The 24,534-nt window shown below is 60.9% G+C and overlaps 1 protein-coding gene across 11 annotated transcripts in view; it reads right to left on the reverse strand.

The window, feature by feature from the left end:
* PRDM16 (PR/SET domain 16) overlaps positions 1-23,448 on the reverse strand; it is a 347,636-nt gene extending 324,188 nt beyond the window's left edge. For 8 of the 11 annotated variants that reach the window (XM_070254598.1, XM_023627521.2, XM_070254569.1 and 5 more), the window contains exon 1: positions 23,145-23,448. In XM_070254598.1, the coding sequence (XP_070110699.1) occupies positions 23,145-23,181 (37 nt within the window). In that variant the 5' untranslated portion in view covers positions 23,182-23,448. The remainder of the gene's footprint in view (positions 1-23,144) is intronic. The other 3 variants (XM_070254632.1, XM_070254630.1, XM_070254605.1) reach the window with 1 other exon arrangement.
* Positions 23,449-24,534: the final 1,086 nt, after the last annotated feature.

Below are 24,534 nucleotides of genomic sequence, written 5' to 3' on the forward strand. Positions count from 1 at the left end.
TGGGGAGCACGCAGCACCCTCTGCCTTGGGGATCACTCTGGGGGGCCTCATGCCACACACCCTGTGGAGCCACCTCTCCTGACCCCTTTAGGGTCTGGGCCCAGCTCCAGAGCTGCAGGATGGGGGCTGGAACCCACCCATCGCTCACCATGGGGAGCCCTCTGTGCCTGCGTGTCCTTGTCTACGAGGGGGATGCCTGCATGTGCAGCCTGGCCACAGGGACCAAGGGAGGACCCTGCGTGGTCGGTGCTCATCTGGGGTCGGCTCAGTCTTATGTTTTATGTCAGGGCCCACGTCCCCTGCCTAGGAGGCCTTCCTGGACCACCCACACGGCTCCTCCTTATCGCCCTGTCGATTTTCTTGGTAGTTCTCATATCTGACCACTTGTCTGTGTGCCCACCCTGGAGGGGAGGCCCCCAAGGACGGGCTCTTCCTCTCTTGCTTAGTTCTCTGCCCTGATTCCATGGCTCACACAGTGGTGGTACATGGTAGCCACCTGATACACCTGTGTCCAGTGAAAACAGGTGGCCCCAACCTGAGCTCTTGCCCTATGTGTCTAGGGTGGGGACGACACCATCTCCTGTGTCTACGGTGGGGACCACACAGCCCATGTATCTATGGCTAGGATCACATTGTCCTCCTTCTCCTAGGGCGGTGAGATGACCAGGCAGGGGCCCTACAGGATTCCAGGGCTGGTAACTGTTCAGGGAGCGTCAGCTGCAGCCTCTGCCCAGGGCCACCTCTCTGTGGGTCGCCATGCTCCCCACCCCACGTGGCATGGGCAGCCGGCTCCATGCTCCTGGATGGACGTCAGAAGGGCTGGGACCCCCAGCCTCCTGCCCATCCCCTGGAGACTAGGGGGCAGACAGCCTCTCCCAGGGGAACCAAGGGTGAGCGGGAAGACGTGGCATGGGGGCTGGCAGGCAGGTGAGCAGGGGGACAATGGCTTTAGCCCCAATGCCAGCCTTTCCCACCAGCTCCCGTGGATCTGAGCAGTTCTCAAAAGTCTGACCCCTCCACTCCTTGAGGAAAACCAGGGAGATGAGCTTACGAAGATGGAGGAGAGGCTGGCACCTTGGTCATGCTCCTCCGTGCAAAGTCCAGTGCTGGGAACATCCTTGGTGATCTCTGTTTCTCACTGTCCTCTCCCAGCCTCAGTTTCCCCATCCACACATCCCAGGTGTCGGAGAGCCTGTCTGGCTCGGCTGTTGCGGGACCAGCAGGTTTAAGCTGCTCCAGTGGCCTCAGGGGAGGATTCTGATCCGTTTTTCACAGCCTTTCCACTCCCTCCCCAGGTTCCTGACTGCAGCTGGGCTTGTAGAAGAGAGAAACCCCGTGCTGACCCCAAGCGTGTGACTGCAGAGCAGACATCGGTGGAGAAACAAGGCCTTCCGATGCAGGACCAGGCCCTGCGCTCGGCCAGGACGAGCTCTCCCTCTCGCTCCCCAGGCATCCGAGGACAGGAAGGGGCTGCCCCGAGAGCCCAGCTTCCGGACGCCTCAGGACCGGGGGCTTTTGGTTTTACAGCTCACCAGACCACACCAAGGACTTGGGAGCAGAGCGATGGGCAGCCCGCATCCCCGTGGGCCTCGGTCCTGAAGACTCTGCTCTCAGCTCCAGGAGCGTCTAGGAACCTGAGGGTCCTGTGCATCCGTGCCCTTGCATCCGACAGGAACATCGCTGCTGCTTCAGAAAACCTGAGTCGATGCCCTGTTTGCTCTTCAGGGGACGTTGGTACGAGAAGAGACCCTTTTGATTTGAGATGGGGGATGCCTCAGCCAGAGTTCAAAGTGGGGAGGCTTTGGGGTCTGATGGGAAGCTGCCATTCACGTCAGAGGGAGCAGGGGGTGGGCAGGCCCCAGCCTCCCCCAAGCCAAAGGTCACCACAGGTCAGTTGTGGCACAACCCAGGATGAGTGCCACAGGCACAAGCAGCCTACCAGCAGGGGTGCACACGTGGCCCGCCTCTCGAGGGGACACATGCCTGGAGGGGGCACAAGGGGCTGACCCAGCTTCTTTGGGCGAAAGTGGCCACTTGATTCCTGAGGAGCTTCCGCCGTTCCAAGGGCCACCCCAGGGGAACCGAGTGTCCGTCTCTGGAGCTGGGTCAGCAAATGCATGGACAGGCTCAGAGGAGCTCCAGGAAGCCCGCCTGAGCATCGGGCAGGCCGCTGACCCGACCTGGAGGGCACATGGCGGCGTCTCCAAGCTGGACTCCATCTGAGCAGACAGGCAGCTCCTGGGGATGCGGTGCCCACAGCCCCTGCATCACCCCACGACGTGACATCTCTGGGCTGCTTCCTAGGTACCAGGAAGCTCATCGCCAGTCTCCTCTCAATTCCCACATGGACCCTGCAGCTGGGACTCGTAATATCTCCCCTTGAGAACTGGGGATGCCAGGGCCTGGAGGGTCACTGAGGGTAGAGGGCCTGGGATGCGAACCCAGGCCCGTCGGATGCGAGGTCTGGGTTCCTAACTGTCTGCCGCACGCAGGAGGCAGACCTTACAGTCCTGCATCCCGGGCTTTGACTTGGGGGATGTTTATACCTCACTTGCCTAACCGGACTCTGAGCACGTGGAAGGCCAGGACCGAGCTCCCTGCAGCTGCGGGAGAGGCAGAGTGGGGCCCCCAGAAATGGTCACTGCACAGATGAACGAGCGGAGGTACGAATGAATGAGGTCACAGTCCCTTGGGGGAAGCTGCTCTCCAGGTGACGGGATGGTGCAGCAAAGCAACATGCACAGTGTTCCTATTTCTACCAAATCAAAAGAGATGCCGATGGGGAGCAGACTGGCCTCGGATAAACGTCTGGGATTAGGCTGGGCCTGGAGGAGACACAATAAAAAGGGGAATTTGCAAGTGCCAGACACGCGGCCCCTTCGAATTTTCTCTGTGGTGGCGGCTGCCCCAGGAACAAGCCACTCGGGGAGCAAATGCACCCCGAGAAAGGACGTCTGGCCTGCGCCCGGCAGGGGCACTTCTGTTCTAATGGGGAAACTGTCATATAAAAAGGCCCATTGAACGATATGCATTTTATGGCCTGCGGACGTTTTATTTTTCCTGTACAGGAATATGGACAGGCTGCTGTGCTCAGAGGCTCTCCACCCCCTCCCACCACCTTACATGGGCACTTGCAGACGCCCTTCAGCTCCAAGTCCGTGAGCGGGCTCCTCTCTGGCCGAGTCCGTGGAGAATGCAGGCCCAGGCAGAGACCACTCCAGTGCGCAGGGACCCGGGGCTGGATGGGGGATGCCCACGGACCCCACAACTTTCAGAAAAAGATGCTCAGCTGAGCTCTCAGCCGGGTATCACTGTGCAGGCAGCTGGGGGTGCAAAGAGCTATGGAGTCCACGTGCATCTTCTCCAGGCAGGGGCGACACTACTGGTGCAGCCCATCCATGGCGTGGTCATAGCCCTCCCCAGGGGGAGGACAGTGGGGTGACAAGTGGCTGAGTGCAGCCCTGGAAACACTTGCATCTTCCAGACGCATGTGAGGAGAGGCATCCCCTAGTCCTTCCAGCGTGGGACTGGGGTTCTGAACGAGAAATTGATCCCACGACGATGGGAAAAGGTAAGAAATACATGGGGACATGGGAACCAGCCACTGCTTCACGTCCCAATCCTAACGAACCTTCTCCTCGTGGTGAGTGAGAGCAGCACGGCCGGCTGCCCCGGCCCTGGGAACCAGCCTGCAGCTATTGCTGACCACAGCCTCCATTTCTTCCAGGCAAAAACCTTCCCGTGTGCATTCTCACCGGAGGAAGGGGAATCCATCACGAGGAGTGGGTGTGTGGGAGGGTGGGAGGCGGAAGGTGGGGAGATGTTCTGTGAACGCTTTCATGCCCCTGCTGGCTCCCACCCCGACCAAGGGGCCAGCTTTCAGTTTATTCAAGCACATAAGGATACATGTGGGGAAAAGGCCATCGGAGGGGGTGGGTTGTTATTGGTTTCCGGATTGTTCTCAGCGACTCGGGCCCCTAGCTCCCTGATTTAATGCAGCCAGGACTCCAGAGCCCGGCCTCCATCTCTTCCACGAGGAGATTTCTCAGCCAACAGAACCCCTGCGTGTGCACAGTGGCCGAGGTCAAACGGCCGGAACAGCAGAGAAAATGTATGAAAAAGGTGATCCTGTTAGAGTTTAGACCTCATAAATCTCCACCACGCTGCTGGCTGGCTTTAGGAGGTGAGAGAAACAACATTACGGAGCGAAATGAGGAGAGAAAAAGAATGTAGCAGGAAGGCCAGAGAGCAGGCAAGTCACGGGGACCGAGGGGAACTCGCTCGCCGAGAAATTCTGTCCAATCTTGGCTCAGCCACAGGCAGGAGGCCAGACCCCAGTGCCACCGACAGAAACGCGTCTCCCTCCCAGAAAACTGATTTCTAACAATGGAGGCTCGTCCAAAGGCATCTCAACGTTGTTTAAAGAAAGGAGACATGGAAGCTATCGCCATGGCTCGCGGTCAGGAGCTGCTTTCAGAAAGAAGTGATTCCAACAACTGAAAGGTGGCTCCCTCCCCGGACTGGAAAGGTCGGATGATAACATCCAAGGGAATGGGCATGCTGGACACTCTTGACTAAGAACTCATTTGCAAAAAGCAAAAAAAAATGCAAGCTGATTTAACTCTCCTCCTATGATCTAAAAGCTCCCTCCCACAAACCTAAGAAATGTGAATTTCCTCATTTGGGGTTGGGTTGCCTGCCAAGCGCAAGGAAGGACCCTTGGCCTGACCCCAATGTGGACAGCGGCTCCCCACTGGGGCCCTTAGGCCGTGTGAGGGGCCAAGTGACCCAGACAGCAGAGCCCTGGGGGCACGCCCTGCACCCCACCCCACACTTCTAAGGCACTCGAGCCGGGGTGGTCACGGGGAGCTAGAACCACGGGTCTCTCTGCCGTAGGCTGGATGCGCAGGCCGGAAGCCGCTTCCTCTCCGCCATCTTCCCCTCGGCCCTCCGCTCTCACACGTCAGGGTTTGTGAGGCCCGGGAAGAAGCGACCGTCTGCCCCTTCACCTCCAGAAGGATGGGCGTTTCCGGGGCTCCAGCGTGCACTGCAGACTCACGGCGTTGGCCTGGGAGTTCCCGTCACCCGGACTCCACTTGTCTCTGTTTCTTCACTTTCCTCGAGGCGAACAACGCCACGTTCAGATTGCACAATTCCGCCCCTTAATTGCTTCACTACTGGACATTTCAGGAGGGTTCTCACTTTTCGCAGAAATCTCCAGGCGTGAGGACATTTCCGAGGATCTTTTGCCTAATTAACAGCATACTTCGTAAAAATAAATTAATAAATAAGGCAAGAGCCCTTCGTCAGCTCCCGAGGACGCCTCCTCCACATCGCAAGAACTTGGTAGAATCTCCACCGGAAAGGTCACGGGCAGGGGTCGGCCGTGGAGCGTCTGCTCCGCCTGGGCTCTGCGCCTGGCGCTCCCAGGTCGCAGTTGATGCTGCCCAGCTCAGCGAGCTTAGCCCCCAGGCTCCCTCCTGGCCTCCTGCTCCCAAACGGGACCAAAGGGTCCAGACGAAAATGCGACACGAGGAGAGAAGCCAGGCTGCCGTCCGGCGTGAGGCCTTTCCACTCCGAGTGTTGTGCGGGGGCAGGGCTGTGGGGAGACGTGGCACCAGGCGCGGGCCCCTGCCCTGGGGCAGCCTTCCTGACGGGAGAGCGGAGCGCCCCCCCCCGACACCGGACAGCAAGTGCAGGTGCACATGGTCCCAGAGCAACAACTCCAGGCTGAACGGACACAAGCCTGGGGGTCCGAACTGGCCGGCCCAGCTGTGAGACCTCCACATGGACGACCCCAGGCAGGTGCCGTATAGTATATACACCCCCGCATGCACGAGTGTACCCTGTGATGCCTCAGTTTGCCCATCTGTCCGCCCTGAGAGGAAGGGGCCTGAGATGTGCAAAAGAAATGGGACCTGCGAGAGACGACTACCCAGGTCCCCAGGCCACCATGACCTTCACGGGCGCCCGTGGACACGTTCTGCAGCCTCACGGAGTTAGGCTAAAGGAAGGTGCCAGGCCCGTGCCCAGACAGCGGGTTTGTGGTCGGGGCAGACAGCCTCAGAGCTCCAGAGAGCTGACTGACCACTCGCTGTCAACCCACGTGTATAAGGCGCAGCTCTCGGGGCCAGACGCGCTTCCCACAGGCCTGGGGGACATCCCAACCGACGGCCTCCTGCTGCCTGCCCTTGAACCGGGAAGGTCACCCCAGGTGCCCCGAGAAGGCCTGCTGTGGCTGCAGGAGGTGAGCTGGCACAGGAACAGGATGCCGATTTCCAGGAAAGACAGGCAAGTCTATTCTTGATTCAGCCACAACCCCACAAGTTACAGATCCCCCATTTCACAGATGGAACGCTGGGCTCAGAGAGGCCGACAGGAGCCCGGGTCACACAGCTTGCAGGCAATGGGTACAGGATTCGGTAGGGGTCTGTCTGAACCCCAAGCCTGTACCGCCCATCCACAAACAGACAGACTGTGAGCACAGACACCCCACCCAGCTCGAGAGTCAGGATGCACCCACCCCCCTGAAGGGGGTGTCCAGCTCCTGCCCTGGGTCTGCCTTCCTCCCTTCCCCGTCCCAGAGCTGTCTGGAGCTGTGCTCAGGAGTTGAAGGTGTCACATCGTGGTCTGCCCAGGCCCTGCTGGGTAGCAAAACGAAGCTTCGGTTTTGGGCCACGAAATGATTCCGACCCAGCGGGGCAGAGATGCCCATCACCGAGGCTTGAGAAGGCCTTCAGGTCCATAGCGTCCCACCAAGACTGCAGGTGGCCCATCCACGTCCACAGCCCCTCGAGGCTGCAAGCCCCCTGCGTGTTGAGCTTTGTGCTCAGATTCCACCTAGACTTGCCTTCCAGAGGGTCAGGGTGGGCCCTGGGCACCAGCCCCCAGAGCAGGTGGATGTACCCACGTCCACTGACAAAGACGAGAATGATTAGGGGACAGAGGGGGCCGGATAAGGAGCCCAGATGCTGGGTGGAAACACACCCCAAGCACTCCAAAGCTGGGGCCAGCACCTGCAGCAGGGTGTGTGTGGGTCCCCCGGTGCTTCCGCCCACTCACAAAAGGCACCCAAGAGCCCCCAGCCCAGAGAGGCACCTCCCTGCCTGCTCCCCTACCCCCACGACAGCTGTGGTCCACTGGGCCCCGCATCGTGATTCACGAGGGATGCTCGTGAACAGCTCAGGCTGGGAAGTAAGATGCTGCCCAGGCCTCTCCAGACGTTGTGTTTTCAAGCGGGCAGGAGCCCTGGGTACTGGGACCAGCAGGCATGGCCTCCACTCAAATTCTCAAGGGCAGGGGCAGAATGGCCGGTGCCTCCCTGGCTCAAATGTTCTGGGCCAGCAGCCTCCACTCTGGGGCTGCACCTCAAATTTCGGCGACAGAGCTGCCGCAGAAAGCAGCCTGCTTTGTCGGCGGCCGGCGTGAGCTCTATATTGCCGTGGCCCCTCGCCCCCAGCATTCCGCGCCTCCCAGGGGGCAGATCATCCCACCCAGGGCCTCATGCCAGAACCCGGAACTGCAAAGTGCTTTCTCCAGCGCTGAGCATGCTGACTCGGTGCAGGGTTTGCAGGAATCTCCTTACTGGGCCCCAGGGTTCAGATCGAATGTCCCTTTGAAAGGGCCAAGGGGACCCTGTGCCCATGCTCCCGGGTCTGCATGACACCAGATCCAGCCCGTCCTGCCCCTGCTTTGGAGGCCATGCCCGCCCCACCCTAGGGAAGGGCCCCTAACATCCCAGGGCTGGTGAGGTCTGTCATCCCCGACGAAGGAGGAGGGAAAGGCCTGTCCCCAGCCCAGTGGATGCCAAGGCCCTCTCTCCTGCAGGGAGCCCCGCAGACCAGCATGTCCCAGGCTCCCTCTCCTCCTGCTCTGTCTACAAGCCTGTGGGACCAAAGAGACCCACTGACAGCTCCCTGAATGAGTGTCCCCTTCACCTGCCAAAAATGTGCTCTGGTCTGATGTCTACGCATCAGCCTCAGAAACCGTCCAACACTAAAACCAGAGTCTGGCTCATGCAGTCACATCTGTGTTCACAGAGCACTCTGCATGTGTGTACACATGTGTATTTGCATGCATGTGTTTCACGTATACACACTGCATTGCACAGCTTGTGCATATATATGTATAAATGTGTGTGCATGTGCGTGCATGCATGTGCATGTGTGTTGCAAGTATGTGCCTTACACATGTGCGTGGGGTATGCATACATGCATGTGCGCCTATGTGGGTGTGGAGGGTATGTGCCTGTACACATGTGTGCATGCATGTGTGTGCCAGTGCATGCAAACTGATTACAGCAAAGCCCCCTTATCTTGCAGTTCCCTGAGCAAGTCCTAAGCATGTCCCCCCGAAGGCATCAAAGACACACTCTCAGAAGTCAGATGTCAGCTGGATTACAGCAGAGCAAGGAGAAACAGATTTCCTCTTTTCAGCTTTGGGACCTGCCAGTCAACACCCCAAAACCCCCTGGAAAAAAACTAAGCAAGAGACCCCAAAAGACAGGGTCCAGCTCAGAACTCTAACCTCTCCAAAGCGAGGCTGGCTTCCCTCCCCGGGGCTGGCACTGTGTCCCGATGCTCGCAGGGCAGCCCTGAGCAGGAGGCCCGCCACAGCCCCCCAGCTCTTCACTCCCGAAAACTTGGTGGATGGAGCCCCCAAATCCAATAAAGATGCCTGCCTGGGTCACACAGATAGCACAGCCGCTCGAATCACCCCAGACAACCCACCAGGCCTGCGCACGATGCAGGGCACGGCTCCTCGGGCCAAATGCTCCCATCCGGGGCCTGCAAGGGCTTCAGGGAGAGCCGAACGCACGCCTAGGATCGTTTTCTCTCCACTTATCAAAATATCGTTTGGGACAAGCTGTGTAATCTGTAGACCACATCTAGAGGCCCCTGGGAGACTGCTCAGCCCCACACACTCACATACAAATCTGCCCTCGGCAGGTGCAAGAAAGTTCTAGAAACTCGAAATAGTTGCTAACAATGATAGCCTCGATCCCACAGACAGCAACAGTAATAACAACACCACGTCCAAGGACCCTGCATACATGGTGCCAGCCCTCCCTCCCCCAACTGAGGCCTCTTCCCCTGTGTCCCATCTGAGCCGTTGAGAAACATCAGTGGGGGGCCGTGATGAGCATCCTGCCCTGGAGCAGAGGAAGGAGAAAGTGGGGGCCACAGCCAAGGGGGACATAGGCGCTGGCCCTCAGTGAGCACACGGGTCTCATTTCATTCTTGCAGCCACACCAGGCTGGCCCTTCTGGACCGACAGGGTGAAGACACCCCCTCCAGCTCTCATGGGGACAGAGGCAGAGCTGGACCCTGCGTCTGCCTCACGGTGTCTGGAGAAATGCCCCCAGCCCTGCAGGCTGAAGTTCCCGGGAATGAGGATTTGTGGCACCAGCCATCGGGCCTGCTCCATCCTGACCCAGCAGAGGTGGGACCGGTCAGGGAGTCCAGGAGCTGACCTGCAGGGACAGGGGGCCATGGCTGTGGCTAGCATGTGTCCCCCAGCCTCAGCCCTGATAAGGGTGAAGGGTGCTTCCAAGGCCCCATCACCACATCTCTAAACCTGAACCCACTTCAGCCGGGGGCCTCCTTGGGAATGGTCCTTGGAGCCCAGCAAGTTGGGGTTCAGTCACCCCTAGGTTCCCTGCATATCGGCAACCCTCTTGTCCCTCTCGGCTGTGGCCAAGAGTGAGCCCAGATTGAGGGCAGGTTATTGTCCCTCTGACACTGGTCAAACTGGCCCGGAGGTGCTGTGCCAACAGGAGACCTACCTGCTCCTGAAGATGGCAGGGAGCAGGAAACCTCCCTCACCGGGCCCCACAGGCTTGCACCAGGGCCCCGAGACCACCCGGACCACCTTCCCTCTTCCCAGTGGCATGGGGGCCAAGGGCCAGCCTTCCACCCCGGGAGCTAACACTCAGCCGCAGGTAGGCCCATCGAGTTCCCGTGGTTTGTTCCAAGGTCTGCTAAGGCGGTGGAGCCGCTCGTCCCATTTGCAATTTGGGAATTGGAGACCAAGCGCCAAGCCTGAGGCTGGGGGCCGCCGGCACTCAACTCTGAGGTGTCTCAGGACTGGAGGCAGGTGAAGACCCCGCAGTGCCCGGCGTGACACTCACGGGCGTTCACCACCATCACCGGGCACCTTGGCTTCCTTGCCTGAGGCCTGCCCACTGGCCCGGGGCCTCTGCCTCTGGGCAGGCAGCGGGGAGGGTTTGGCCTTGTTTTGCTTTGACAAATTTGGCGAGTGTCAGGGCTTTGAGGAAGGAAGTTGACGGGATGCTGGCCCCAGTGGCGCCCCTTCAATGTGCCCTGTGTGCCCACTTGTTGGTGACCAACACCCCATGGTCACGGTTTCCCAGGAGCCCATATCCAGCCCGGAGGTCCCAATGTTCTGGAGAGCCCACCGCAGGCCCAGCTGACTTGTCTGCGGCCACTTCTTGGTGCCCCTACCAGCCGCAGGGCCTGCAGGTGAGGCCAAGCATTATTCTGCATCCTGGTGAATAAAGAATCGGGGCTCTTTGTCAGCAAACGCCAGGCTGCATTCTTCCACGCGGGCCCTTTCCCTCACTCTGTCATGCTGAGTCTGTGGGTCAAGGAGGGGGACTCCCGAGGGGACAGATAGGACCAGGGCCGCCGTAATGGGCTTCTCACCCTCGCTGTGGCCATCAGCCCCTACCTCTTTGAACGAGGGTCGTCTGTCGGGATCGGGAGGCAACCTAAAACCCTGGGTAAAGGGAGAAGCTGGGCTGGGGCAAAGAATGATCCTTATCCAGGCTGCCAGCGGTGGGGGCCCGGCGGTGCAGCCAGATGGGCCTCCATCGGAATCGCCCCCCATCGTTAGCAGATGAGATTCAATAACAAACAGCAGCTTTGAGCGGCTTTATCTAACCTTTGGAAGGTAAGATTAACACCTTCGATGGGGAGAGAGTTAAGACTCTGGGGGCCCCTTTGCTTTGCAATTCCGATTCCCAGCCGTGAAACGAGAGCCCCTCCTGGGCCGGCTCTCTGCCCCTGGATTTCAGAGCCTCTTACTTTCCACTGGCTGTTTTAGCCCTTTTGTTCATAAGGACACTTGGCCGAATGTGCAGCCACCAAAACCCCACCCCCTCCCCTCGTGCACATGCCCCGCACTTGCACGAGCTCCCGGACCACGGGCAAGAAGAGCTCTGAGTACCAGGGACCGGGACTCTCACCTGGCTTATTACTAGAGACGCCAGGTCTCCCCGGGATCTGCGGAAATATGAAAAATCCCCCATCGTCCCAGATTTTACTTGCCGCTGCTCAGATTTCATTTGCCCAGAAGAAGCCATCGGACACGTTCCTCTGAGCAGAAATCTGTGATAAGCCCCAGGTCAGAGGAGAGCCGGCCTCACCGAGCTCACCCACAGCTCAGGCCGTGGGGCCGCCCGTGGAGGAGAGGCCATCGGTGCTCTAAACACAGATTGTCAGCAGAGCCGACGAACCGAACTTTGGGAGGTCCGAGGGCAGCACCCAGCATATCACAGCGGGTCTTGTTTTTAAAGTAACGTCAAATCACTTCAAGGGAAAAATTGATCTGTCTCTGATAGCTTTTCCTCCTGCTAACGTGATAAATAAATAATTAGCCACGTCGTCGAGCTGTTTCATTAAAGAAAAGGATGGCTGGATGGGCCGAGATAGAGAAACCGATCAAAAAGATGGAGTCCGGCTGGAACTCCCCGTGTGTTACGGCACCATTTGTATCCTGTCACTCACTAGCTTTATGTGCAGCCCGAGCTGGGAACTGAATACCCTATTCAGAGAGGTACTCACGGGCGTGTTATTGCAATTTAATATTTTCGCACACAGACACATCATTATCTCGGAACCTGACACTGGCAGCATAATTCTGTAATTTTTCAAGAGGGCCTAATTTTTCTAAATGTGAGCACCAGGGCCAGGATTATCTAAACACCCCTCTGCCTTTGTTTCTTCTCGGGGGTTGTGAACGTGCAGGAGAGTGCTCGCATAGTCCTGCTCTCCACCTTTGAACTCCTCCCGTCTCTTCTCCCACAACTGCCAGCTGCAAACGGCTCAGGACAGGCCCTGCCCGGCCACACAGCCACTGCTCCAGACACCACGGAGAGCGGAGCAGCGTGGGGCAGGGGGCAGCGAAAGTGAGAGGCTCTTTGCAAAGCACGAGTGGGCAGAGATGGTGAAATGCTTCTGACAAAACAGAAAGGAACATTTTGAGGGTAAGTCTCACTCAGACGTCAGAACCAGACCTGCACACAAGTGCAAGCATACGTGTACATGCACAGCACACGGGCACATGCATGGACACGTCTGCACACTCACTGGAAACCATCTCAGCACGATGTGCTCAGCACATCTCAGCACAATGACACTGACGTCTGGAGGGGTCTGTGTTGGGGGTCGTGTCTCCTCTGAGCAGCATCGGCTCTGGCCAACAAAATGCTCCCCAGTTTTCAGGCAGTTCAAGAATGCATTGGCCTGGGAGCGGTTTGCAAGGAAGCCCAGATTTCCCGGGAAGGCCTCTCAGGACAAGTGGGTGGCAGCAAAGAGGAAGGTGGCATAGCCTGGTGGACACGCCGCACCCCGTGATGGTTGCCGCAGCCTGAAGCTGCTCAGTTTTTACCCAGCAACAGACATTCTCTGGGTCACAAGCTCCCTTCCGAAAGGGACCCCAGGGAACTTCTGGCAGCGTGGTGCTCTCCTCTATGCTGACACCCCAAAAATATCCCCCAGGACCACCCTGTCCTTTAACCCTGATGCCACGTGCATGCTCAGGGCTGGGCCAGCAGGGCAGTGAGTGAGGAGATGGGTGATCAACAGCCGCTTCTGAATCTGGGGTCTGGAAACGGTTGTCAGGTCAGCACAGGCTGGAGATGCTGATTTTCAACACAGCAAAGACCTAATCGTATTGCTTTCCCCGGGACTGAGGGAGAAAGTGGCCTCGTGGCAAAAATATGAATTCTGGGGAAATAGTCTCATTCTGAGCCTTCACGAGGGAGCGTCATCTGAGGGCAAGTAAGTGCCAGGCAGTGACAGAGGCTCGGGACCCGACTGCACTGGGAGGGAGCAGGCGAGGGGGGCGGAATTGAGAATAATGCCCAGCACTTTGCCCGGGAGCCCGGTGGCCGTCCTCTGGTCACCATTTGGGCTCCTCCGGTGAGTATCACTTTCAGTCTTTGTTTAAACGTTTTATGGACCAATGTGACGGGGCCTCTCTGAAGAGGCTGTTACAGCCCATTGAGCAGATACAAACGTCTGTGCTCTTTTCAATGCATGTCCCTTTCCCAGGGACCCAACTAGAAGGAGGGTTGGGGGTCTATTATGTAAATCCATATTTCGGCATAATATGGACTGCCAGCTTCTGAATATGGATACGGGGATTACACTGTGTCACAGGAAAGAGTTCCCGGTCACATTCAGTGCCCATTCATCACACACCAACCCAGGCGCTCAGCCCTGTGCCGAAAGGCCGGCGGTGCCACGCCTGCCATAGGGACCAGAGAAACACGCCACCAACATCATGTGAGCCACCGAATTTGAAAGAGAGAGAGAAAAGGCTCCTGGAAGCAGACAGATGTGTAAACCTTCTCTCCAGCATCCCTCCCTCCCTCTCCTTTTGGCCTCTCTAATTTGAAGAGCTGTTAGTTGGGGGTCCAGGGACCCCTCTGCCCGCACAGAGGCAAGGCCAGGGATACCCGAGAGCTGAGTGTCTCCAAGCATGCTGAGATGGGAGGTGGCCTGCTGGTCTGAGTCTGGCTGTATCCCCTTCTCAACAGTTTGGACACGGAGGCCCAGATCCCGGGACAAGGACCTGCTGGCAAGAGAGGATCAAAGAGGATCAATTCGCATCTGCAAATCCCCAGACCCGCCACATTGCCCAGTGGTGTGACCATGTCTTCCTCTGGGTGGGCCAACCACAAGCGAGCATCCCACAGCCACCCCCAGGGCCCCTCAGGTGTGTCTTGGAGCCCCGCACACAGAAGGCCTACAAACAACGTGCTGGACTCCAGGGGGCAGAGACGAAAGGACGACGGAATGGAGCTGCTGAAACAAACAGAAGCCCCGACCCCCTGCAGGAACCGGGAGACCGCTGATAAGAGAAGAGCTGGCAGATGCCAACAGCTGTTTACCCCCAAAGGCCGACGTAAGGATTGGAAAGGCCCAGTATGGCTGAAGGGCCAGGAAGGCACGGGAGGGGGTCGACACCCTTGGAGCTCAGCAAGCTCCAGGGTGCAGGTCAGAGGAGCCTAAACAGGCCTGAGCACCTGTGTCTCCCAGTTTGAAAGTAAAATCACAATGAAGGACCACGCGCCTGTGTTTTATTTCACGACTGAGCTGAAGGGCAGTGATGGGGTGGGCCCTTTGCTGGATTGGGGCAGACCAGCAGGGTGGCAGGGTGTTATGCAACTACAGCGATACTGCAGAGCTGGTGGCCAGTACCCTCAGCCTGGCCTGCATCCCTGCAGGCCTGCACGCCCCTCTATGGACCCCTGAATGCCCCGACTAAGCTTGGGAGGAAGAGGACCAACCAAGCAGGCCAAGGAGATAAAACCAAACTCGGTTCCGACTGCCTGTCGGATTGGAAGGAGTCGTTCTCACTCACCCCCATTTTCCAGGCTAAAGCACCCCACCAAACACTATGCCGGACCCTTCCAGAACCTTCTGTGCAGTCCTCTCTGCTCGAGGCTGGGACTGGAAAAGAAGGAGGTGCAGATGCACACGCGTACACGCACTGCAGCGCTTCAACTGAGTTCCAATTCACTTTCATTATCCCAAACAACCTCCCTTGCCCTGGTTTCACAAGGGCCAGGTTTGGCGCCAGCGAGGGGAGGGGTGTCCTGCCGGCAGAGCCGAGTCACGGCGCATGGGGATCAGAGTGGGATTCGTGCACGGTACGGTTAGAGGGTGCAGAACGGGGTGCAGGGTTTCTGTGGCCTGAGGCAGGAAGCTCCCAAGCACATGCCCCCAGCCTGTGCCATGGCAGGGCTGCCTGCAGGGCCCACGTGAGGCCTGGGGAGCAGCGTCCAGGGCGCCGGTCAGCCAGGACTTGATGTTTGCACGAAGCGTCCAGCTTTGTTGTTCCTTCTCAAGTAGGAAAGTAGACAAAGCCACTTACTTCTCAACTCAGCAGCACGCCGAACAGAAAGTAAACCGCAGGCCTGAGGACCCTTCCTGGCACACAGAGGTCCATCAACGGGGCCTTGTCCCCGAGCCAGGCATCTGGGGAGACCTGGCCGAGGCTCTGTCCACCCGGCCCCACCACTGCGCCTGTGTCCCCCCCGCAACAATGCCCCACCATCAGCCACATTGAGATTCAGTATAGAATATAAATCTTGCGTCAAAAGCAGAAAATCAGATCTACCTAAATCCATCCAGGTGAGCCAGGAGGCTAATGGGCAGGGTGAGGGGATAGTCCTTAACGTGGCCAGAAATGCCTGACTATTTTCCAGGAATTCCCTAAGAAAACCCCAGTGAGACCTGGGAACCCCTCTCCTCCCCGCATCGCACCAGCAGGACAGCAGCCCCGGTCCCCAGCCTTAGACCAAGCCGACTGAGGCCTTTTCTTCCCGGTAACGCCCCTTGACACTACCTAGGGATGGAGAGGAAGACAGACCGCCTAGAAGAAGCCCAAGGCGCCGGCATGGGGACAACGACCAGAGGCACAGAGGCTGAGCCAGTGTCTCTTTCTCCTTCACAGCCAGACACGGTCCCTCGCCACCTCCAGGCTGGGGAAGAGCCAGAGGCCACTCGGCAGGGGCTTCGGCTCTCCTCAGAGCAGATCTCAGAACTGGGACACAGAGGCTCAGAGGAGCCCTGAGCTCTGCCCAGCACCCGCTCCCCGAAGACCCCCCGTGCAGTCTCTCTAGACACACACCCGCGGCAGAAAGGAGCAGCAGCCTCACCGTCACCTGCCGCCCCCACCCGCTGCCTCGTCAGCTCAGGCTGCGCTTCCCGGACAACTCTGATCCCCACACAAGCACTGGGCACACCCACCCACCCCACCCCACCGACCGACGGGGTGCAGACGGAGGGCACACGCCCTTCTGGGAAGTGCGTTACCACCGAGAGGCAGCGCGAGTCTGGTGAATTCCCTAGGCGAGTTTACTCTGCAGAATCCTCTGTGGGGTTCAGAAAGCGGGGGTCCCAGAGCCCCGGCTCTCTGGCTTTCCAGAGCAGAGTTTTGGAGGTGAGCAGGAAGGGCTGCTCCTCTTCCCCGAGTCTGAGTCCGGAACACTGTCCGTGGGATGTTTCTGCTCCCACGACCATAAAGCCTGCGTGTTTATGGACCCCTCCTCCCACCCGAGGAGGGGTCACGGGGCCGGGGGCCTGCGGGCTCTGCAGCAGGAGCCTGTTGGTCCCCTCTGGCCCAGGCATATTTCAGATGAGTCTGTCCCTGCGCCAAGCATTCCATCTCAAGAGCGGGGTCAGGACAGAAGGAACAAGTGACCCCGTACTCATCAGGTCTGTTGACAGACAGGTTACACTGTCTCCATCCTGAAAACGAGTGCTTGCGGTGGGAAACAGCACACGCGTCAGGATGCAAAATGTGCATGGGATAATACGGGGCCTCATCTAGAGGAGAGAAAACGTTCACCAGGACCCAGCCATGTTTTAAAATGATTATAAATTATTTTAACAGTGCATTTGCAAAGGGTTATAAAAACAGCCATAATATATTTTTTTCCTTAGATTCTAGAATTACCAGTGTGACAGCTAATGCAATAATGATTTGTTTCAAATGCCAGTGTTTAAGCTGTATAAAGCTGATTTTATACATTTTTCCAGTAGGCCGCATTGTAGTTAATGAAATTAAACACACCAATCGCATTTGTCCCCAGGGGACGAGGAACTGAACACACCACTGGTTTATTTTTTTATTAAAATAAATTGCAGCCGGCAAGATGGACTAATTGCATACAGAATTGAAAAAGAAACATTCCATTGATATAATTAAGCCAATTTTCATGGACAGAAATAGTTATAGTGGATATAAAATAAGCAAAGCCTCCACCAGAATCTGACTTCCCTCCTCTTTTGCACAGAATGTTAACTATTAAACAAATATGTATCTCAGATCTACACGCTCCTCTCCGTGAGCCCCAGGGCATTGTTCCTCAAAGTCTCGGGAGAGCCCAGCCGGTGGACCAGCCGAGGCACCTCCAGACCAAGGAGGATTTGATGGCGAAACCCCTAGAGTGGAGAGCGGTCAGAGCAAAAGACGCCACCCCTCCACTGCCCGGGGGGCCCTCAGGAGTTCAGGAGTACTGGCCGGCACGGAGCGGCCACCGAGGCCCTGGCCGCAGCCTGTGAGGTGGCCAGACTTGAGGCACAGCGGCCGAGCCAGGCTGGAGCAGCATGTGCAGGGGCCAGCTCCTTCTCTGTGCCGGGGCTCAGGTTCACACAGCAGCTCCCTGGCTGTCTGGGGGGAGGGGCGGTGATGATTTCCCTCCAGATTTGGGGTGGGGGTGTGGGTGGGAGGTGAGGGACAGGTCCCATACTTCCTGCATTGGCTCAAAGGGGATGGCAGTAAGTGAGGGTGCAGGCAAGGAGGCCCCTGGTCAACACTTTCACTAACCGGCACCTGCCCTTGGCAGAGGACGCAGAAAGCCAGGGCTGCAGAAGCTGGGGAAGCCAACCTGGGCGGGGGACGGAGCAGCGGGGGCGTCCAGACCCAATGAGGGAAGCACCCGGGCTGGAGGAGGCTGAGCGCACGCATGTCAGCCAGTTGCATTCACAAGCTGTAAGCACACTGATGTCTTATTTGCTTTTGAAGAACAGACTTGTTACAAGCTGAGCACTGGCCTTGGGAAAACGCGTAAACCCTGACAACTTAAAAAAAAAAAATCCTATGGAATTAATTGCAGCCTGCAGTGTGCTGGAGGGCTGGGGTACAAGCCAAATAAGAAACCTTGGAGGGCTTTATTTAAGTGACATTCACTTTCGCCCTTAACTTGCTGTGCGACCTCCCATGATTTACTTGACCTCTCTGTGCTTTGGGTTTCCTACCCCTAAAAGTGGTGCCAGCTACCCACACTTCATCCTTCTCAGGGTCAGTGAAGGGGTCACATCACCCAAGTGGACCATGAGTGCCTCTATGGGGACCTTGACCTTCTCCCTGGAGGTTGCCGGGGCGACAGGGACGGGGCAGTGGTTTAGGTTGCAGCACGCTCCAGGCCTCCCCAGAGACAGGTGCGTGGAGCGAGTGCACAAGGCCCACGCACCACCCCGGGAGAAGCTGGGCCCCGGGATGCCGCCCAGGAAGGCGGAGGTCGATCCTGGAAAGCCCGACCCCGACCCTCCGGCTAGCTCGGTTTTCCCTCACGGTCTCCCCCTCGGCCCACCGCCCCGGCTTAGGCGCAGGCTCCCAGGTGCACTCCCGAGTCTCTTCGGCCCCAGGTCCGCGAAGCGACTGCAAACCCGACCCAGATCTGTCGCCCGCAGAGTTGGGGTCGGGGTCGGGAATCGGGGGACTCGGAGCGCGGAGCCCGCCCTTCTCCGTCCAGGAAGCCAAGAGGCGGAGACCATTGAGGCCGGACCGCGGCTCCGGAGGACGGCTCTGCTCCCGCTGGGCTGGGGTCCCGGGCGCCCGGGCGCAGCCATCTCCAGGAACCGGCTGCGCGGTGTAGACGCGGGCGCCGCTGGCGCCGCGCAGTAGCTGGCCGCGACTTTGGACGAGGAGAACGGGGAGCTCAGCCCGGGTCCCCAGGCCCCGCGCCCCGGCCCGGCCCGGCCCGGCGGTCTGGAGCCCTCGCCGGCCCGAGTCTGCGCCCGCGGCCGCCCGCCGTCCCGCGCCGCCAGGCCCGCCGGCTCGCTGGCCTCGCGAAGTTTCTTTCCCGCACGGGGACGGCGCCTGGCTGTTCCTCGTCCTCCCGCGCCCGCTTCGCGAGCTGCAGCGTCCAAGACTTGTTACACGGGTTTGATTCAAAACGTGATAAATTGTATTTAACGCTATTTGAAATTTTTAAACGAAATTATTCAAAAGATTTTTAATCCTGGATAATTTTTGTTGAAACTCTAATTATACATCACCTTAATTAGCAGCCCCAGCCCCCCAAGGATCCCTAATTGCCTCCTAATTGAATAAAACAGGGGGCTAATCGCGCCCACGGCGGCGCAGCGAGCTGGCGCGCCTCCCCCGAGGGGCCCGCTCTGGGGAACCCCCGGCCAGCCACACCGCCGGCACCTGGCCTCTCAACAGAAACGGGGGACCAGACTCTCTGCCCCGCGCTCTGCCCAGAAGGGGGACGCGTGGTGTGCGGGAGCCGCGGGGGCAGGCAGACTCGGGGAGGCCCGTCTCGCATCTGCTCTGCCCCCGCAGCCGACAGAAGGAGCAGGGCGCCCCGGGCCGGCTCGTCGGGATGTTGGGGACCCTAAGCCGCAGGCAGTGGCCATCCCGGGGACCCCGCTGGGAGGTCACTCCACCAACAGGACTTAGTAACCTCCCGTCCCACAGGCTCACCTGCCGGGCCGACGGCGACGCAGCGCCTGCGGGCGCTCAGCGCACCGCCGCGGGGCACCTGGCCTTGGCCGCCAGCCCTGCAGCCGCCCCCGCACCTCGGCCTCCGCGTTTTCGCCCGAAGCGGGCGAGCCGCCGACTCCCGCCGGACCTTTCCTAGCGCTGCTGCCCTACCAGGCGTCCAGACAGGAGGCTGCCGTCCTGGCTCCAGGGAGAGGACTGCGGGAAGGGGCAGCCTCCCCGGGGGGTGGGGGGAGGCCCAGCAGAGCCCGGGCCGGGCCTGTTTCGGCTGCGGAGAAGGAGCCGGCTGGCAGCTCAGCCGCAGGCGGCGCTCCCCCCACGCTGTCACAGGCACACCTTCCTCACACACATCACCCTGGAACGTACGCAAGACACGCAAAGTGCGACATCTAGCAGAGAGAGCGACCCCCACCCACCCCAGGGGCTACATGGCAGTTGTCTGGATGACACTATCCCCAGTCCTGGGATGTGTGGGGTCTGTCACTCCATGGGGATCAGGCCTCAGGGGCAGCTCAGATAAGGGCCCTGGCTGGACCCAGTGTCTCTTGGGGCACATCCACCCTGGCACAGGGGCCCCCCAGCTGTGCTGTAAAGAGGTCAAGAGGGCACCGTGTCTGTGCTGACCCCCCACCTGCCCACCTGGCTCACAACAGTGGCAGAAACACACAGCTCTTGTGAGGCATTTCATTTTTTAGCATGGGGCAGGGACAGCCGCGTTTCCCCACAGGCTAGCACTGCCCTCGCTGGGGGAAGGGGCCCCTGGACCAGATCTGTCCTCCCTCTGCCGGGGCTCCCAGGCTCAGGGTGAGGAGCTGGGGGACTCCCCAGCAGCTGAACTGCAGCCCAGGCCTGGGCGCCCCAATGGCCTCTGCCCTCGGAATGCTCCACTCTGAGCCCCCAGTGGGAGCACCACAGGTTCTACCAGCTCAGCCAGAGGCCTGCCCAGCAGGAGAGATCCCCGCTGAGTAAGCTCCTGGGTAAAACCAATGAATGACAGCCCAAGATACACCCTCTGGGGCAGCCCCCCACGCTCTGAGTCAGGGAGGCACATCCACTGACCTGGTCGTCCTTCCATGCCCGGCTGCAGACACAGCCCAGCCCTGCACACTGGCCTTGCAACCTTGACCTCTTTCCCTTCCCCAAGCCCCCTGACCCTGCTGGGCTGTGGCTTGGGGTGGGCTCTGCTGGCAGCATTGGGGCTGCCTTGCTGCCTCAAATTCAGGTAATGGAGTCAGGTCCCCAGGGACGTCCACATCTGCGTAAAATATCGTCCAATGAAATGAAATTCCTCAGCAGATCCTGGGCTCTGTGTCAGGCAGGCGGCCGCCGTCCTGTGCCTGCCTCGGCCACCTTCCTGGGGAGGGCTGGGGCAGGCGTCCCCGCTGTGGGGCCGGCGCAGGAGAGGTTCCCAGTGCTTCCTCGAGTGTGGGCTCCAGCTGGGTCTGGGCCTGACAGATGAGCTCTGTGTTGGCTTTTCGTCACGAAGGACTCCCAGGACAGGCAGACCTGCGCTCTGCCCTCCCCTTGAGTCCAGCTCTTCGGCCTTCAGGCCAGGCTGCAGGACGCTCCAGGCACCCGTTCTGGGTCCTGGGCAGAGCCCGGAATGGCAACCTTCCCCACCTGGCAGGGGTGGAGCAGATAAGAGCTGAGGGCTGGAGGGAGGGGTGGCCTGCCGGCTGTGGGCCGCTCAGAAGTTTCTGGGGCCTCCCTGGGCACACTGAGTTGGTCTCTCGCTTGCAGCGAAGGCCTGAGAAACCAAAGCTGCTTTCCACTCTCTTGCTCCAGCTTCGGGCACTTCCTCGGGGCGAGAGCCTGACCAGGGCAGCCTGCAGTCCCAGGCCCAGACTCTGGGAAGGCCTTGCAGCGCACACACAAACCCGAAGATGCACACGAACACGCACATCCCACGCGCCCCGGGCAGGCACGGTAGCACGCACAGGCCGCGGTGCCAGCCACGAAATGCGGGGCCTTGTTCGTACCAACAGGGGCCAGAGGTCAAGGGAGGCCGGGGAGGCCGAGGCCGTCAGCACCGGGCAGAGGAGACTGGCTGGGAAGGGGCGCCTCAAGGAGGGGCCCGGAACAGCGCCGGCGGAGTGCGGGGGCATCCTGCAGAAGCTGCGAGCTGCTTTTCCCCCGGCGGGCCTCCGCGCGGCCTACGACTGCGGGGCTGCTGTTGGGGGCCGAGCCGGGCCGAGCACCGAACCAAGAGAGCAGAACTTCGGAAAACTGTCGCGAGTTTCGAGCCCACCGTGCTAACGCTTAGGGGCTCGGCCGTGGGTGCTGTGAGGCCGGGCCGAGCAGGGTCAGGCCACGGAGGAGCAGACGGAACGGCCTGGTGGTCGGGCAGGGAATCCCAAGGGGAGCGGGCCGGTGACCCTTCCGCGGGTGGGCGGGTGGCCGGCGGAGAAGGGGGAGGCGAGAGCAGGAGGCGCCGATTCCGCCCCGCGCGGTGCTCGCCGCTTCGCTGCAGCCGGGCCGTGGCCGGGACTGCGGGAGCCGCGCTCGCCGGGCCGCGGCGCCGCCGTCCCCACCTGCCTGCCTTTCGGGCCACAGCCCCGGGCCCGCTGGCCTCGCAGCCGATGGCGCCGGCCGCAGGGGTGCGGAGGGCGCACGGCTGGCCCCAGGGCGCGGCGGCGGGCGGTGATGCGGGCGGTGGGCGCACCCGGCCGGCGGCGGGGACCGGGACGGCAGCAGGCTGGGCGCGCGGAGCCCGGGGCTCGGCCGGAGACTGAGCGAAAGAGAAAGTAAGACCGGGGACCGGGCAGTCTCGCCGGAGCAGCTCTGTCCCCACCGGGCCTCACGGCTGTGCCAGGAGAGCGGGTGCGGGACAGTCCGAACGGGGCCCGAGGGCGGCGGCGGGTCGGAAGGCGGCCCGGTGGGGACCCTCCTGCCAGAGGCACCGGCGCCTGGGCGGCCCGCGCGGGCTGCCGGAGTCACAGAGGAGCGCCCGCCGCCGCGCGGGGCACCAGTTGGGAATAAACTTCACGACCATAGTTCCAAGCCCGGGAAGACGTCTCCATTTTGCTCCCCCAGTGGCTGTGGCTGTCCTGCCGTCGCCACCCCTGCCCTTGCGCCCGCGGAGCCGGGTGGGCGCCGGCCCGCGCCCCCTCCTCCGCCCCCTCCCCGGCTCGGGGTCTCCCTCCTCTGCGCCCGGCTGGCGGACGCCAAAGGCGGTGCTCTAGCGCCCACTATTTCAAAAGCCCGGAATATGATTTGACCAGGACTGAGAGCCACTCGGAGAGAGAGAGGGAGAGAGCGAGCGAGGAGGAAAAAGTTGCTCTCCCCTTTCGTCAACTTTTCGCTAACTTTCGCTTTTCGCTCCCCTCCACCCCCAGCCCTCCCCCTCCGCCCCCCTCCCTGGCCCCCACCGCGCGCCTCGGGTTCCCGGGCCCGAGCGCCTGACAAGGGGGGGGAGGGGGTTCGGCGAGGAGGGGGCCGGCGCCTTCGGGGAGCGCGCGGCCCGGGCGCCCCGAGCCTCCGCGCCGAGCCCGGCCGCCCCGGAGCGCGGGAGGAGGAGCGGCCCCCGGGCCGCGCGGCCGATCCGGGGGCCGGGAGCCTGAGGCGCGCCGGCCGCGCCCCGACGCGCACCCCTGGCCCGGGCGCCCCGGCCCCGCGGCCCGGGCCCGGCGGCGCGGCGCGGCCGAGCGCGGGAGACTTACTTTTGGCTAGCTTCCTCGCCCTCGCCTTGGATCGCATGGTGTCGGCTCGCGGAATCTCTCTCCTCCTCCTTGAGTCCAGAAGCAGCTACACACTATCTTCATCTCCCCAGCATTGTCAGTTTGGACACCTTCGCACATGCGCACAGAGCACTCAATCTGACACCCCTCGCCGGGGCCAAAAAAACTTTGCAATGTATTCATCATCCTCATCGTCGCGCCGCCGCCGCCGCCGCCGCCGCCTCGGCGCGGGATTGGGGGGCTCTCCTCTGCCTTCCCGGTCTTCCCCTCACTTATCTCTCCCCCCGCCCCCTCCCCCCCCCTCGCAGCGTAGCTCGGAACTGGCCCTTTAAGAAAACATTCCGTGCTCCGCGCTCCCGCCCGGGGCCCGCACCCCGGACACTTTAAAAGGACCCAGGTGGCCCCGGAGGCGAGATGACTGTCCCCCCCACCCTTCCCCTGGTCGCGTCGCTCTGCTGCTCCCGCCCCAGCCTGGGCCGAAGATGGAGTGGCGGCTGCGTTTGTCCTCGCGACTTCCTTGGATGTGGGGGCAAACGCGCCGACAGTTCCGACGAGGATCTGGCTGGTTTTGCTTCGTTTTATTGCATTTTATTACTAATTAAAAAGCTTTGCGTTCACCGTCGCCCCAGCCCGCTTTTCTCCCTGTCTCTCCCCTCGGCCCCCGCCCCCAGCCCGCGATCGCCCGAGGGGGTGTCCGGGCCCGCGCGCCCAACCCGGCTCCTCCGAAGCCCCCTCCGGGCCCCGCCGCCCCCCGCGGGCCTCCCCGGCCCCCGCCCCCTCCCCTTCGCCCCCACCCAACCGCTGCTGCTTCGGGCTTCGCGGCTCAAAACAACAGCGGCGGCGCCGCCAGCTCCGCGCTCCGCCACTGCCCCGGCGGGCGAGCGGGCGGGACTCGGACCCGCCGCTCTCGGTCCCGCGCAGAGCCGCGGGGAGCAGCGCACCGGGCACAGGGGAGGCAGCGCGGGGTCAGCCGTCCGAACACCGGGGGCCCCGCACTTCGCCGCCCTGGGGGCGGGCCCACGCACTCCTGCCTCCGGGGCCCCCAGGTGAGTACCCAGTGGCGCAAGCGCCCGAGCTGGGCCACCTCTGGGGACCCGGGCCTCTGGGGACACTTCCCCCTCGCCTCTCGCGGCCCAGGTGCGTCACGGGCGGGAGGGCCGGCGGAGCAGGTGGAGAAGCGGAGGCAGGAGCCCGCCGCGGGCCTCTTCTCAAACTCGCAGGCGGGCAGCGGAGGGCCCCGCTGGGCGCAGGCAGGGTGTCCAGGCCCAGGGGCCTGGTGAGGACACTGAGAATTCCTCATTTGAGTATGTGTGGGATTCGAGAAAGAATTGGAAGCAAACGCAGGCGCTGAACCCCGCGCCCTTTCCAGCAC

The sequence above is a fragment of the Equus caballus genome, chromosome 2, assembly GCF_041296265.1.
Source record: "Equus caballus isolate H_3958 breed thoroughbred chromosome 2, TB-T2T, whole genome shotgun sequence".
Lineage (NCBI taxonomy): Eukaryota > Metazoa > Chordata > Mammalia > Perissodactyla > Equidae > Equus > Equus caballus.